We start from the raw sequence: 16111 nt of genomic DNA on the forward strand, positions 1-16111 counted from the left end.
TATTGAAATGATCAAAACTCCAGATCGGGTTTCTTGGTCTTCTAAGTTTGCCAGCTTTGATAGATTCTGGCAGTTCTAGGAAAGTATTTGTGTTCAAGAATAGCTTAAAGGTTCTTCTGATAGGTGAAGTTGTTCTGAAGCCTGAATTTAGGAAAAGGACTGCTGCAACAAAAGGTAATTGCTTTTCTGTTTCCACAGTGAAGTAGTCAACTTACAGCTCCTGTGGCTAATCGGAGTTACTAGGGCCTTACATGTTCAGCTTAATCAAATGATCTTTGGGCTATTGAGAGGCTGTCCTTGGCCATAATCATACCTGTCTCTCAGGAGTGTGTTAATCCTGCAAGATCCAGACTGTCCCCATGTCTTCTTTGTAGTGATTACTGCATCACTTGTTATTTCTCTTAATTAGGAAATATTTGAATCTAAATGCCCATGGTAAAACTGTGAAAAAAGGGAAGTAAAACTTGTGGTGGAAGTTGTTCAGTTTCTCCAGCAATTTCCTAGTTCTCAAAACTTGTATGAGTAGCACTGCTCGATGGACTTCTTCATAGCCTTTCTTCAGTGTCTTCTCATGTAACAAAACCAGATTGTAGCATGTGCTTTAAAGACCTCTGACTCCACAGTGCTGAGTGCTGTACCTGTTTTTATAAACTGCAATACAGGATTGGACATGGTGTGGCAGTTGTGGAAACGTGGGGTTTAGATCTGATAAGAATTTGGCCTCTGTATGTTTTACTCTACACAGCTATAGTAAACATCTACTTGTGCTAAGCAAAAAGTTTGACCTCCAACATGCAAGTATGTTGGCATTTTTTAAACACTACATGAAGTTGAACATAGGTTTGGGTTCCTCAAAACAGTTTATTATGCACCGAGAGGTACACCGATTAGCAGTAGGATTAGATCAGTCTATCAAATTAAGTACATGTACTGTGTCTTAATTGGAGAAATGCATCATAGAACACCTTTATTCTTTGATATCTTTCCCTGGTTTATATACAGATTCTGGAAAGAAGAGGGGGTTTTGATTTTGGTTGGTTTTCTTTTTTACTTCTTAAATTCAATACGAGTGAAGCCAAATTTCTCTGAAGATGTTACAGAAAAGAAGCACCTCCTTAAAGTTACTGCAGAGCACTTTCTCTGTCCAACTTTTCCCAGCTATCCTGTTTCCTGTGTTAGGCCTATCTGACCAGTGTCCATGCAGTATGCTAGGAGGCTTGCTGGCCTTGTGGCAACCAAACTGACATCTCACCAAATCTTCCACTTGCAGAAGCTGGATGATGGGGGCTGTTAGTGATCAAGCTTGGTGGAGCTGTGCCTAGGGACCCAGCTCTATGAACAGGTATAGCAACACCTTTCAGATCTGGGGCCTGTAGTGGTGGTCTAAGATCTGGGGCCTGCTGTTCTGCTTTCTGTTCACTACGCATATTTCAATATGCATATTCCTGCATATGATCCCATCATGACCATAGGAACAGCGTACCAGAAGTTACCATGAGAAGCACTAGTCTTGTTTTAATCCCTTTTTAATTTGGAAACAATTCACTTGAGCTTTTGTAAATGTTGTAGTATGAAGAGACTTAAGCAGACACTGAAACCATTGACGATGCTAATAAAAAAGTTAATGTAGTGTAGGGAATTTTATTATATAAACAAATATAACATGTTTTCTCAGCTTGTTCTGTTTGAAAACAATTCTGCAGCATCCAGAATACAGCAAATATTAGTTAAAATTGGGGCAGGTTCTTTCTTGAGTAAGTGGGCACAGCAGTGGAATAACCTTACCTAGAACAGGAGGCATGAACCTAGCATCTGTTTAGTAGGCTTTCATCAGTAAGTGCACCTTGAACAATTTCAGGAGTGCTGTGTTTGCTACCACTCTTATCTGAGCCAAGAGCAGCATTATTTTCCCTCCAACTTTTCAGACAAGGCAAGTGACTATTGCACTGTTCCCACATGTAATGTTACTTCTTTGCAAGTGCTGTCACTAAAGGTTTTCCTGTGTTTATCAGTTAGCATGGCTCAGAGGCATTTGAGGGTTAAGATGGGCAAGTTTCTGACAGAGGTGGTGTTCACACCCTTACAGTGGTTGCGGTTAGAGTGATGGCCTGTGCAACAGGACTCCAGACTGAATGGAAAATAAATGGTTCTCAGAAAACTAATTTCTCTGCTGGTTTTAGGACTCTGGTCTCCCCTCAGCCCCCAAGCAGTCAGTGCATTTATAAAAATGTGATGATACAGGCTTTACCAGCCACTTGCAGCTCCAAGGTTTTTATGATCTTGGCCATTCAGATGGGCACCTGTGGAGCCTGTGGTCTTAGCTTCGCTGTCAATCTGGAGAGAGCTATTCTGACAGGAGAGGCATTTTGATTGTGAATCATAAAGCCTGGGTGACATTATAGGAGAGGACAGAGTTAAGGTAAGGAGACAAGTTGCAGATTGAGGGACCCACAGTACCACACACATGGGAAGGCTGAATTTATGAAATATACCAAAATTAATTTGAAAAGTTAGAGCAGCAATTACTGTTCTAGGGACCATGTGTGATCAGCTAACAGGGTCCCAAGGGATAAAGCAACTATAATTCAATGTTATTTAGGCCAGAAGGAATTTGCTGGCTAAGCAAGCAGCTCTGCCACACAACAGCTTTTTAGTATGACCCAGTTCAGCAGGGTGGTTCATGATATGCCCAGCTTAAAGCATATCCTAATAATTTTATTCACCAAAGAATGTGCATAAATGCCTTGCTGAATCAGCCTAGGAGAAGAAAAACTGCTGATGGGAACAGGATGTCTATTCTTTCTTCCTCTTTGCAATCCTGCTACATGTCCTACAGCAAAATAAGCAGCACTTGACAACAGCGAAGATAGCAATGGCTGTACTGGTGAACAAGAATGCCAGAACATCCAGGCAGTGGTACTGGTACCAGGTGAGATGGTGAGCAGCTGGTCTCAAGTGCTTTGCTCCTTTGTGACGCATGATAAATTCAATCCAGAAGACAGCTCTGTCCAGCGGCTTAACTGGCTGGTCATGGTGTATCTTGGATAACCTTAGAGCATTTTCCTTATAGCTGGGGAATAAAGAAGAAACCAAGATTTGTCACTGATTGCTGAAACAACCCATTCAGCACGTGGCCATCCTCCTGAGGAAGGTAGACAGCCCTGCTTTTACCTTCATCAGTGTTATGTGAATATATTTGAAACTGGCCCAGTTTACTCCTATCTGCATAAAATTGGGTTATGAACAGTAATAGAGAAAGCCAATCTTTTGCAAAGAAAAGTTATTCAAAATTATTCCAGATACTCCTTTTAAAAAAGCAACATGGAAACATTTGCAGCATTTTCTGTTCCAGTTTAATATAGTGTGCTGGTTTTGACTGGGATAGAGTTAATTTTCTTCACATAAGCTAGTATGGGGTTATGTTTTGGATTTGTGCTGAAGACAGTGTTGATAATACAGGGATGTTTTTGTTATAGCTGAGCAGTGCTTACATAGCTCAAGGCCTTTTCTGCTTCTCACACCACCCTGCCAACCAGTAGGCTGGAGGTGCACAAGAAGTTGGGAGGGGACACAGCCAGGACAGCTGACCCCAACTGACGAGAGGGGTATCCCATACCATATGACATCATGCTCGGCAATAAAACTAGGAGGGAGGTTGGCAGGGAGGCTGCGTGCACTGGATTTCATCTGGGTCTTTGGATGCCTTGTCATCATCCAGGTTGTTACAGATCACCTCCACCATGGCCAATTCCCTCAGATACAGGATACCTCCATCAATGTTGGTCCATTTTCTTTGGGAATTTGCAAGTTCTTCCCTGAAGGGATACCTGTCCTTCACACTTGACAGGAGTTGCTGCCAAAGACTGAGGACTCCTGCCTTTTGTCCAATCCATTTGTCAATGGCCTTATCCTTAGCAAGGGAGTCCAGCTGCCAGGCTTCATTAGCCTGTAATTCCTGACTGATAGGTACAGTAAGACAGAAGTTGAATTGTTGCCCAGAGCCTCCAGAGGATTTCTACTAGCAGAGAACAAGGGAGAGAGAGAGAGCAGAAAACTGTCTCAGGAGCTGCTCTGGGCTTTCCAAGAACTATTTTTCTCAAAGGGATCATAAAATGTAATATATGGAAAATCAAATTACTGATTTCTCCTTTCTGAGAAATGCTCATTCTTAGAAATGAAAGGTGGTTTTAATCTGAAACCCAAACTCCAGCTACTCAGTATTTTTGGTTCCCAGAAGAGCCAGCAGAATTTCTCACATCAACAGCCCAAAATTTTAATAACCTCATCTTACTGTAAGGCAAGAACAAAACTCACGTGGAATTGTTAATGACTGTGTTCAATGCATCGACTAGGTCCTGCGTCTTCAGTGTGCTGAAATCCAGCTCAACTGCAGCTCCCTTTGCCCTCATGTGAGCAATGTTGTCGTGCTGGTCGGCAAACAGGGGAATCCCAACCATTGGGATCCCGTGGTAGATAGCTTCATAGATCCCATTGGTCCCACCGTGAGTAATAAAGGCCTTTGTCATGGGGTGGCCTGAATAGGGAAGGAGAGGCATGTGTAGCAGCAGCTGCGGCAGACTCTGGTCACTGGGGATGTGAGCACTGCAAACTACCCAGGCAAGTGCATGGCTAGAGAAGGGAAAAGCCCTGACCTCTGGATCAGCGTCAGAGCTTGCATGCTTTGCTTTCACACATTCATGTTTATTTTAATGCAATATATGAATCAGCATTTTCCTCCAGACTACCCCAGACTTCAGCCCTTCTGCTGTTGTGTAGTGCTAGTTTTTACGTGGTATCATGTTCACAACAGCCCTCTGCTGCAGCCTTGCTTAGGTCAAGCATTTTGAAGAATGAGCCCTGGAGATTAACTGCAGAGGCCAAATCCAGCTCCAGAGTACACGTCTACTTTGATATTTACTCCTGCCTAGACGTGGTTCTTAGCCTTTCCAGACAATTGCCACTGAGCTCTGTAAGACAGAGACGTTTGCTTTAGAGATCCATCTTTATAGCCAAGCTCAAGTTGCTGCCTTCTTGAGCCACTGCTCCCTACTCCCTTCAAAGCCTGGTTGTATCTTCCATGGTTCTTGTACAGCCACTCACCTTAAAGTCAAAAGCAGGCTAGGAAATTTAAGGCCCCAAGAGCAGACCTCTGCTGCTTAAGCTGCAAAACTAATTGTAGCCACAAGTGTTATGTGGTTCTTTTGCCTGAATAAGCCATTTTAGTGGAAAAAACAAAGAAGGAAACAGTTTTTCCAAGGGTACAATGCATCCCAGATAGAATCAGTCTCACCAAGCAGGTCATTTTGGGGTATCCAGTCATAAAGCCTGGTGTTGGAGCCCAAAGTTTCTGGTTTTTTTCCTTTGTACCGCCAGAGGACCTTGAACAAAGGAAGATAAACGTAGTGCATGTGACATACCCTTCTGTATTGTTAGATGTAATCTAGGGCTTTATCTCAAACCCATGTACCTTTTCCCAGTAATTCAAATAGCTTTTGCTCCAGTTTAGCTCTTTGATTAGTTATTAGGTGCTTATTATAAAAATCACATAGAGTGTTTTTTATATTTTGGCCTATGGACACACCTCCATGTCATTTGATGCAGAGAAGGGGAAACACCAGAACTCCCCATGAGGTGACTCAGCAGTCTGCCTCTCTGCAGAGCACAGCTTCCCAGCTGTGGCACATCCAGCAGAAATGCAGATAAAAAACAGGCCAGTCCAAATGCGAAAGGCTCACTGAAGGCAACAGGAGTGACAAAAAACCAAGACAAATTGTTTTAGACTGGAAAGGAAATTCACCTTTTGTGGAAGCTGGCTGAGGGCTCTGGCAATCACATTACTTTTTTCATCAGTTAGGTTGTAGACCATCGACCCGAGAGAGAATACCACGATGCCATGTTTCCCTGAGCTCTGAACAAATTCTTCCATTTCCTAGGTGAGGCAGAAAACATACTAAGAGTAATTATGCACTACAGATTACATAGATTTCTGTGAACAGAGAGCATAACCTTTTTAGCTTATCAAGGAGGTGATTGTGGTGTACGAGCACCTCCACTGACAGAAGGGCATTACAAAGATAGACCTGGCCCTGTGCAAAATAGACAGTTTCTCCCCAAGAAGGAGCAGGACAAGCTGGGAAAGGTGACAGAAGCTTTGTCTTTTTGAAAGCAAGCCAAGCAGTTTGGGGACACATTTCTTTCAGAGCACAAGCATCAAGAATGGATCCTGGCACTGATGTTAGAGGACTATACCCTGTGACACCCTCCATAGCATAGTCTGTCAAGGTTCTGGATTTTCCCTGAACAAGTACTTTGCATTTCATAGCTCTGCAGGAAGGGACAGTGCTGAAAACTGTCAGGGTTTTTCAGCATCCTGGTTAGAGATTCATCAAGTTGCTGCTCTCACTTTGTTAGTCAGCCAGTTCTCTCTTTCTTGCAATACAGCACGTGTTGCTAAACAGATTTTCTACAAATCAGACTAATAGGTCTTCCTGTTCCTTTTTTTTTAGTTAGTATCATGTGAAATGGAGCAATAGCATCCAAAAGAGAATGGTTATCCATTTCCCCCAACTCAACCCCTGCTACAGGGGAGTGGGAAGAGAGTTAGACAGTTTCTTTTAAGTAGACAATTTACATTGAAAATACCCTACCTCCTCTAAGCTCCTACAGGAGTGATAATCTAGACCAGGGCTTGTTGTGTTGCTGTCATTAGTATCTGGGAGTTTCAAATTCCACCTGAATATTGCCAGTCATAGCAGAGCATAGGCTGGAGATGCTGAGTATTTTACTCCCTTTAAGACGTCTTAAACTAAGCAACGATAGAAAAAGTGTCCATCAGTTGTCTCTTTCTGCAAGTCTTGACTCCATTTTGTCTAAAGAATTTGTCCCATCACAGTGCTTTTTTGCATCAGGTATTTCAGTGTTACCATCGGCTCCAAGTCTGCATCTTAGAATTAAATTACACTTAACTACTCTGAGGTAGCACCTATTTTTCCTGAAACAAAACACTGTATTCCCTGCTGCTGATCTCAGCTATCCTCTTCTAAGACAGCAGGTTGTAAACTCACCCCTCAGTTTGCATAAGTACAGACGGATTGCTAAATAGCTCCATGTTCCCCACTGGCAGCAGAGCATCTTCTTTTAGAATGAGCTTTCTCAGGACATGGCTTGCATGGTTGATCAGGGAGAGAAACAGTTTTTGTTCTGCTGGGCAAACAACCAACCAATGGCAGAACAAAGTTGGGATACCTTTGGTAATGGCTTTGCAGGCTGGCAATGAAGTCCTCCAACAAACTCAAAATTGGGCAGGAAAGGCCGTGGAAATTCAAAATCCCAGTATGTTCTGATTAACCATATCTCTGCTTTCCCCATTGTCTCACACAGGGTTGTGGGCTTTCCTATGGACAAGGTACAAGAGGTTTACAACAGGCACGGGAGTGGGCTTGTTTGCTGTAGATTGCAAAATAGAAGCCTTACCTTTGTCTTTTGGCACTCCCAGTCAGTGTAGTCTATCAAATCATGCATGAAAGGAAAGTACCGACAAATCCAGATGTATTCCTTGCCCTGTCCTGTGTTTGGCCTTGGCGGGTTGCCACGAACAAGGCAATACGATCTTTAAAGGGATTTTGAACCTTCAGGATGAATTTAGAGCAGTACAGGAGTAAGTGGGAAGCATTTAGTTTCTGTGATAAAGAAGTACAATTCTTGTACCACTGAAAGACTTCATTACCTGTGCTTGTAATAAAAGTACACTTTGGGGAAGAGAACAATCACAGAAAATTTAGTTCCAAATAAAAAATAAATTAATCGCAAAGTGATGATCACCAGTCAGGGAGGAGGAACGTTTTTAAAGTTCTGTGGCATTTTTCAAATGGTGACTCAGTCAGTGGCTGCTCAGACTACAATAAAAGACAGGTACAGCTATCCCTAGTTCTCTTGAGGACTTGGTCAGCTCCTTCTGACACATATTGGGAAAATTTGGCCAAATCCATAGATGCTTTGAACGTCATTTTATGCAACATCCAGTGTCTCTAGAAATCCATCTATAGAAAAAAAATCCAATGGATAAAAATTTTATAGCTTCCCATTTGGAACAGTATATATTCTCAGGTACATGTTGGAAGTTGTCTTTGCAGTATTTTCCCCACAAAATGGAACTGGGGAGTAAAAGGGTTAGAAGTGTTGGTAAATAAATGATTATCCAAAGCCAGCCTAATGCAAGCAGGAATCAAGTAAATAAGCAGCAAGATAAAAATTATTTGTAGGGCATCTTCTTATACTACTTGATCAGTGTTACAATCTACACCAGTAATTTTTATTTTATTTTAAGTATAGAGCAATGAGTCAGTTACAAAGTTACTGGAGTGAAAATTAAGCCTGCATTACAAGTAAAGTGATACAAAGGTGTGTAATTAAGTCTTATGTGATATTAAAAAAATTCAATCCAGGGAAAAGGGACTAGTTTGCAGAGCACAGAGGCGTTCTTGGGAAACGCAGGAAGAGATTGGAGGGCAACAGAATAGATGCCCTTGTGTTTGCTGTTCACTCGTTATCTGCCTAAACACAGATAACTCTGTACAAGATTCAAAGTCCATTGAACTAAAAGGTCTCTTTAACAGCCTTTCAATCAAGTCTGAGTTCTAGGTTGGAACAAAAATTTCAGGTATATATGTAGTTTAAGGAGAGTATTTAAAACTCTGTATGGTAGTTGAAAGGGAAAGTTGGCAGTTCTTAGCATTTATTGTTCGAGAATATGAACTCACACTTAGCATCCTGTACTATGCAGGGTTGCAAGATGATATCTCCAGATGATGCATGCAATGTGAATGAAGAGTGGTTTTTTGCTCTGCAGTTGTCCAGAGACAGCCAGTATTCCTAGTTACAACAGGGTTAACTCCATCCCTGCGTTATCAATGGAGCTGTCTCCAGTGCCTTACACTTAGTTAAGGAACGATTTTGCCCTCCAGCCTTATCTACTACCATCTTAATTGTAGAACTGCCTGTCATCAAGATGAAGAGGCAACGACTGTCCTCTGAAAGCACTAAAATGGGCATACGGCTCACTGCAAGAGCTCATCGACAGTATCGTCATTGACAAAAATTAGAACTGTGTGCTCTAAAGATCCTCAAGAGGAACTAGAGCAAAACTGCATTGGTGTCTGTTAGATTAGACCAGACCTAAAAGGGAAGGCACAGCCTCCATGTGACCAAAACAGGATTACCATCTCTGCTGGCCATTGAGAAAGAGTATTTTGAGAGAACAGCATTGAGCTCCCAAAACATTCAAAAGGCACAACCTATGCAAGAGGAGAAACCACTCAACAGCTGCCTTACCTAAGACATTACTGTAGTACCCATCCCATTCATCTTGCCAAAACTTCAAGAAAAATAGATCCGTGTAAAAGTAAAAGAGGAAGTTCTGTAGCCTTTCCACGAAGGACATCTGGTCTGTCAGTCCCCTTGTGCTAGCAGGCACATAAGAAGGTGGGGACGGGAGCCCACCGCACAGCTTCTCTACCACATTCCCATCCGAGAAGCGGAAGCTGTAGACAAAAGGGATTGCTAGGATTTCTGCTACAAGCTCCCCACCTACAGACAGGGGATCAGCAACCAGAACATCAAACTTGGCTTGCTGCAGCTTTGCTATCAGCTGAGGGTTCATCACCAAGGTGTCACAGATCTGCTTTGATATATTGGTAAAGACCTCCAGGTCCTTTTTCATCCTCCACATGATCTCCCAGGGAGAGAGATTAGAGACCTCATTCATCCAGAAACTGAGGAAGTCATCCATGATAGCATGCAGGGTTTTCTGGGTAAAGGGGACTTGCAAGACCTCAAAAGTGAAGGGGGAGGAGGTGTCTTGGTAGTCGATGAGCAGATTGCTTGAGGGCACCAGCACAGTCACTTCATGACCCCGCAGAACAAGCTCTTCCAGCAGCACTTTCACATTGATCCAGTGACTTGCATCGGTGGGCCAGACCACCACCTTCCCACAAAAGCCAGCACTCCAGCAGCATGCATAGGCCCAGAGCAGCCAGGGGAACCTTGGCCCCATCATCTCAGTAGTCAATGTACAACTCCAGTCTGACCGAGCTGGAAGCAGTTCACTGCTCCAGTGTGCAAACACTTTAGAGCCAGCCAATAAAAGTGAGATCCAAGCCTGGCAAGAGGGCATGTCAGAACACAAAACAATGCTCATAGGAGGACTGGGCAAGCAGCAAATCCCGCTCTGGAGTCTCCTGCAGAGCCACAGCTTATCTCAAAATGACGGCAACTCCCGTTTCTGCTCACTACAAAGTGCATTTTGCAGCATGTGAGGACCAGGAGCCCTTTCCCTGTGTTGTGGTTTAATCTTGATAGGCAACAAAAGACCACAGAGCCTCTCACTCCCCCACAGTAGGAGGGGAAAAGGAAGGGCAAAAGTTAGAAAACTCATGGGTTGAGGTAGAGACAGCTTAATAAGCAAAACCCAAAAATAAAGCCAAGAAAAACAAGTAATGCAAAAAGAACAATTGCTCACCACTGGCCAACCAATGCCCAGCCAGTCCCTGAGCAACAGCAACCTTGGCAAACTCCTCTCCCGCCTCCACAGCTTTTTTTGCTGAGCACATCACCACATGGTATGGAATACCCCTTGGGTAAGTTGGGGTCAGCTGTCCCGGCTGAGTCCCCTCCCAACTTCTTGTGCACCCCCAGCCTACTCGGTGGGAGGAGCAGTGTGAGAAGCAGAAAAAGCCTTGATGCTATGTAAGAACTGCTCAGCGATAACTAAAGCATCCCTGTGTTACCAACACTGTTTTCATCACAAATCCAAAATACAGCCCCTTGCAAGCTACTATGAAGAAAATTAATTCTGTTCCAGCCAAAATCAGCATACCCCCATACCAGATCTTCAAGGTGAAGATGATACACATTCCTGCACCAAGCAGGAGCTCAGGGTAGTGAAAGGACATGAGCAGCCCATGGGATTTTTTTGACAGCTACAGGATGAACACCATCTTATCACTTCACTACAGCCTAGATTTGCTTCTGTGTCCTGTAAGATCCAACCTACCTGTAAAGATGGTTACATTTTTTCTCTCTTCATTTACTAGGTGCAAAATGTCCTGCAGCGATTGACAGCTAGCCCACAGGGTGCTCTAGTTCTGTCTTCTCTATAACCAGATGCTGTGGACACACAGCACTGCTGCTGGAAGGACACAATCCTGGTAGAGATGACTCCAGCATCAGGCCACCCCGGGAGAGAAACAGGAGGAGATGAGGAGCAGAGGTTTTGCTCACCTTGCTGCTTCTTTGCCTTCTCTTGGGAAGATGCTGCATACTGGCATCAGTGAATCCATATCATGTAGTCCAGGACAGATACTCCCAAGACAAGAGACCTGACTTCTCTTGACTGTATCCTACAGATGTAGTGGCGATGCTTGGTGCTACTGATGTGTTCAGGGAAAAGAACAGGCAGCTGCTCTGTCCTGAGCAGAGGGGAATGAGGCTCAGACTGAGTGTAAACAGGGCCTGAGCACTCCTGCAGGAGCTCAGCACCACCACATGAGCTCCCCTTGCTAGACTGACAGTGGAGCAAGCAGTCTTTCATCGTGCTTCAACCTCAATCACTTGAAAAAGCCTTTAGGTAGCTCTAGGAAAGCAACTAGAATAATAAGAACCCTGAAGAAGATTTTCCAAGGAGAAAGAGAAAGCGCGCGCATACAGTGCCGGAGCTGGGACATTGCCCACTTTCTGTGAGATGCTTGCCCCTTCCTTTCGCACCTCCTTCAGGACTGGATACACTCCAGACCAAAGCATATCACAGTCAGGGTAGAGAACAGCTAAGCTAACACAGCTAATAAAACAGGTATTGCACATCTAGCCTGAAATACTAAACCCCACATTTAACAATAAAAAAAGACAAGAACCAAGCAGCTCTGAACAAGCTCTGATCTTGGCTGGGAGCCAAGGTAGCTGCCATGAAATCCTGGCCTGGGTAATGGCATGTTTTCCTGGGGAAAAAGGTAAGTGGGACCAGCTGGTACCATCTGGTGGTAAATAGCTTGCTGAAGCTGGAAGATGTGCTTCCTCTGGAGCACCAGGGACAGTTGTCAGACGTGGGGGGCTCAGCCCAGCGAGGACCATGTCCTGTTGGTCATCCTGGTCCTCCTGCCTGTCTAACTACAGTCTCGATGTTACCTGTTTGGTAGAAGAGGTGACTTTTTCATTCTTCTGGCTCTTTGAGGCACAGCTGGGTGTGCAGCGAATTTGTGGGCACCCTTTTGCTTTATAAAGCCACTGATCATCCATGCACTTAAGGTGGTGATCCAGGGCTGCAGCTAAAATTTGCATCTCAAAGTGGATGAAACTACATGGCAAGTGACTCCAATATTGGAGTAAGACTGTCTTCATGTGAACTTGCCTATTCCAGAGCATGCATTGCAGGAGGCCAGAGCTGGTAGGTGATGGTGTGGGCTGTCCTGCCTGCCACTAGGTGCCTATTACGCACTACAAGTTGAACCAGAAAAATCTGTTAAACAGTTTTATTTGTGGTCACACTTCTGATGTGCAATTAGGAAATAATGTCAGTCCTTGTCCTGGTTTCAGCTGGGATAGAGTTAATTTTCTTCCTAGTAGCTGGTATAGTGCTGTGTTTTGGGGTCAGTATGAGAAGAACATTGATAACGCACTGACGTTTTCAGTTGTTGCCAAGTAGTGTTTAGACTCAGTCAAGGATTTTTCAGCTTCTCATGCCCAGCGAGCAAGAAGGCTGGAGGGGCACAAGAAGTTGGGAGGGGACACAGCCAGGACAGCTGACCCAAACTGGCCAAAGGGGTATTCCAGACCATGGGATGTCATGCTCAGCATATAAACTAGCTGAAAAGCTGGCCAGGGGGCTACTGCTCAGGAACTGGCTGGGCTTGCGTCAGTTGGTGGAGCAATTGTTTTTCATTTGCATTCCTTGCTTTTCCTGGGTTTTATTTCTTTCTCTTTTTGTTATTTTCCTTTTCATTACAATTTTTATATTATTATTATTGTTGTTGTTGTTATTATATTTCAATTATTAAACTGTTCTTATCTCAACCCACGAGTTTTCTCACTTTTACCCTTCTGATTCTCTCCCTGATCCCACTGGGGAGGGAATGAGCAAGCGGCTGTATGGTGGCCAGTTGCCAGCTGGGGTTAAACCAGGACAGAAGCCAAGCTGAGATATCTTATCTGCTCTGCACATGACAACAGTTCGGTGTACTTGTGGAGTCCTGTGGCATGCAGGTATTTGCAGCCAATTGCACCTGAGAGATTTACAAGTGCTCTTTTTCATTAGCTCAGTGTGAGGTTAGTAGAAATGGCATGTTGATCACATGTGATTAATGCTTCAATAAACATATTTTTCTACATACTCACTTAAAACAGTCCAGAAGAAAAGCCTGCAAAGGAAAACTTGTCACTTTCACTGTTTGCTTGTGGGTGGAGGGTGTGTTTTAAATAAAACTTGTTTTGTGGAGAGAGGATTGGCTTTATATGACTGGTGATGTAAGTGAAGTCTCTATTACAAAGCCGCAATGCATTTCAGTATTGCTACTGAGGCTGGCAGGCTTGGCTCTTAACTGACCAGCTCCACCGTCCTTGTTATGGTGCTCTGGATTAGGAAACCAGCTCTGTTCCTGCTGCTTTCTGTGCAAGCTGTCACTGGAGGGGGAAACGTGTAAGCTGTGCTCCCTTGCTGAGGGCCCTATATGGTGTGGAAATTGTTTCAACCTCCCCATTAAAAATAATTACAGCAGTCAAATCCATCAATTGGGATGACCACTGATCCCCGTCTCAATGCAATGGCATAGCAGCACAGCACCCTGACAGGGGAGTGGGTGCAGCTAATGGACCCTGGTGGCCCACTCCCTTTTCCACATAGGGACATAATGACAAACTTCTTGCTGACCTCTCTCAGACCTTGACTTTGCGACCCTGCCAGGTTCCTAGCTGTGCAGGTTGTAAGGCGGGAGGCTGTGTAATGAGAAATGAAGTAGCAGAAGGCTTACCTAAGACCTTGCTATAGTAGATATCCCATTCTCCCCAGTAGCTCTGGAAAACGTAGTCTTGCAGATGGTAAGACACGATGTTTTTTATTCTCTCACCGAAGGACATGCGGTCGGTGAGCTCGGACAGGGCTGCGGGCGCGTAGGACGGCGGGGCTGGCATCTTGCCGCAGTGCCTCTCCACGGTGGAGGCCGGGGAGAAGCGCAGCGAGTAGATGAAGGGGATGGCCAGCTTGAGAGCCAGGAGGTCCCCGCAGAGGGTCACCGGGTCTGACAGCAGCAGGTCATAGCTAGATCCCTGCAGACGGGCCATCAGCTCTCGGTTGGTTAGCACTGCATCGCACATTAGCCTGTTCATCTGATGCCAGTTTTTGGACAGTTTTCCCAGTTCCTTGTAAAACTGCCAGAAGGTCAAGGTGGTTGGCCTGTTATTCAGCCACAGTGCCACTACATCCTCGATCAGGTTCTCAACGGTGTCTTTCCTGAAGGGCACATTGTAGACCTCAAACTTCTCCGCAGCCTCAGCCCTGAGTTTAATGAAGAGGGAAGCATTGGATACCAGGACAGTAACGCCGTGCCCACGCTGGATGAGCTCCTGTATAACTACCTTCACGTTCAGCCAGTGGCTGCCTTCCGTTGGCCAGACCAACACATTCCCGCAGAAGATGGGCCCTAGAAAAGCGACCTGCAAAAGGAGCAGCTGGAGGTATTTCTTAGAGCCAGTGGCTTTCGTGGCCATGGCAGGATTAAGGGCTAGATAGCCTGGGAGTTTTCCGTTCCAGTTGGGAGCGTTGCACCTTTATGTTGTGTTTGATGGCTCTTTACTAGCACTTCTAGCAAAAGCAAGAGTTTGCTGTTGCACAGGTGGGGGCCTTTAAAACCCACGTTTGGTCTCAGGTCTGAAAAGGCAGAAAAGGATGCCTGGTGATTCGCTTTTGCCTTTCTGCCTTCTACCCTGTTAGCTTCCCCTTGAGGGAGCCCCTTTCCCTGGTTAGCAGGGTGGCAGCAATTCCTGCTGCTGTCAAAGGTGTCTGCCTTCAAACTACTCCCTTTGCACAAGAAGAATTTAATCCTTTGGGTTTTTATACTTTCTGTAGTTTTTCCAAGGAATCCTTACCGTGAAATAAAAGCAAATAATGGGATCTCCTCTAGCTGTGTAATTACTGTATCAGTAAATGCTGGCAGATTTACTATAAGTATTAGCAAATAAGTGGCACTGCTGCCAATACTGGAGAATACCGAGATTTGCTGGAGAATGTACGACCGCGTCTGATTTTAAGATGCCTGTTTTCAATTGCAACAGCTGAGCCGTGGTAGCTGTATACTGTAATGCTTCTATTACTTATGGCAGCAAACCTACCTGTACTTAAAGATATATTTCTCTTATTCTGAGAGTTTCCCACCTTTCTCCACCTTTCTTTCCAGAAGCAGCACAGGGGCTTACTTAGCTGACAGGCAGCAGTGCTACAGGGAGTGCTTACTTGAAGATATTGCTAGACTTGGGGCAACAGCCCCGGGCAACACAAGGTGGAGGGACACCTGTGATGGGACTAGCAGTGGCAAATGCTACCGTAGTCATCCTTAAGCCTCCTCAACCCTTCTACAGCCCTGTCCCTGCTGGTAAATAATATGAATTAATGGCAGTCGTGCCCCAGCCCCTGTGGAGAGCTGCTGCCTCTCCAGGCTTCGCCATTAATTCAAGCTGGTGCATCTTTACAGAGGAAGAAACTGCGAGCGAGCCAGTCCCCTGGGTATGCCAGCTTCGATACTCAAACAAATTACTTGTTTTTCTGCCCTGAAATAGCGATGCCAGAGGCAAGCCAAGGAAGGAGAGGCCACAGGGTACATTTAAGTGACTGACTTGGAAGTGGCATCCTTTTTCAGGGTGAGGTGTTAGAAGCGTTGACGCTTCCCATGCTGAGAGAAGGCAGCAAATCGTTCATTTGGGTGATGATAATGCCAATAATAACACGTAGTTTGTTCTGGTATGTGACAGATGGTTTCCGACTGCTCCCGGACAACTCTTAACGCAGGGAGCTCGTTGCTACTGTCTAGGGCATATCACCGCCAACCCGAAGACGTTGTGGGCTCAGCTCAGG

General features: G+C 44.8%; 1 protein-coding gene across 1 annotated transcript; it reads right to left on the reverse strand.

The window, feature by feature from the left end:
* Positions 1–1621: 1621 nt before the first annotated feature.
* Positions 1622–14817, reverse strand: LOC126044679 (UDP-glucuronosyltransferase 2C1-like). Its single transcript, XM_049814732.1, has 7 exons — positions 14023–14817; positions 9331–9982; positions 7246–7394; positions 5798–5929; positions 5291–5378; positions 4315–4534; positions 1622–3070 (listed from the first exon to the last, which is right to left on the reverse strand). The coding sequence occupies exons 1-7, from the start codon at positions 14749–14751 to the stop codon at positions 2794–2796; spliced, it is 2247 nt and encodes a 748-aa protein (XP_049670689.1). The 5' UTR covers positions 14752–14817; the 3' UTR covers positions 1622–2793.
* Positions 14818–16111: the final 1294 nt, after the last annotated feature.

The sequence above is a fragment of the Accipiter gentilis genome, chromosome 12 (genome assembly GCF_929443795.1).
Source record: "Accipiter gentilis chromosome 12, bAccGen1.1, whole genome shotgun sequence".
In the NCBI taxonomy this organism is placed as follows: Eukaryota; Metazoa; Chordata; class Aves; order Accipitriformes; family Accipitridae; genus Astur; species Astur gentilis.

Excerpts from the sequence above, each read along its gene's own strand:
- LOC126044679 (XM_049814732.1), bottom strand. The coding sequence starts at position 14,751 with ATGGCCACGAAAGCCACTGGCTCTAAGAAATACCTCCAGCTGCTCCTT. Across the intron at positions 7,395-9,330 it reads GTACTACAGTAATGTCTTAG|GAAAGCCCACAACCCTGTGT; the intron begins GTAAGGCAGCTG and ends CCTTGTCCATAG. Across the intron at positions 3,071-4,314 it reads ACAGTCATTAACAATTCCAC|CTATAAGGAAAATGCTCTAA; the intron begins GTGAGTTTTGTT and ends TTTATTCCCCAG.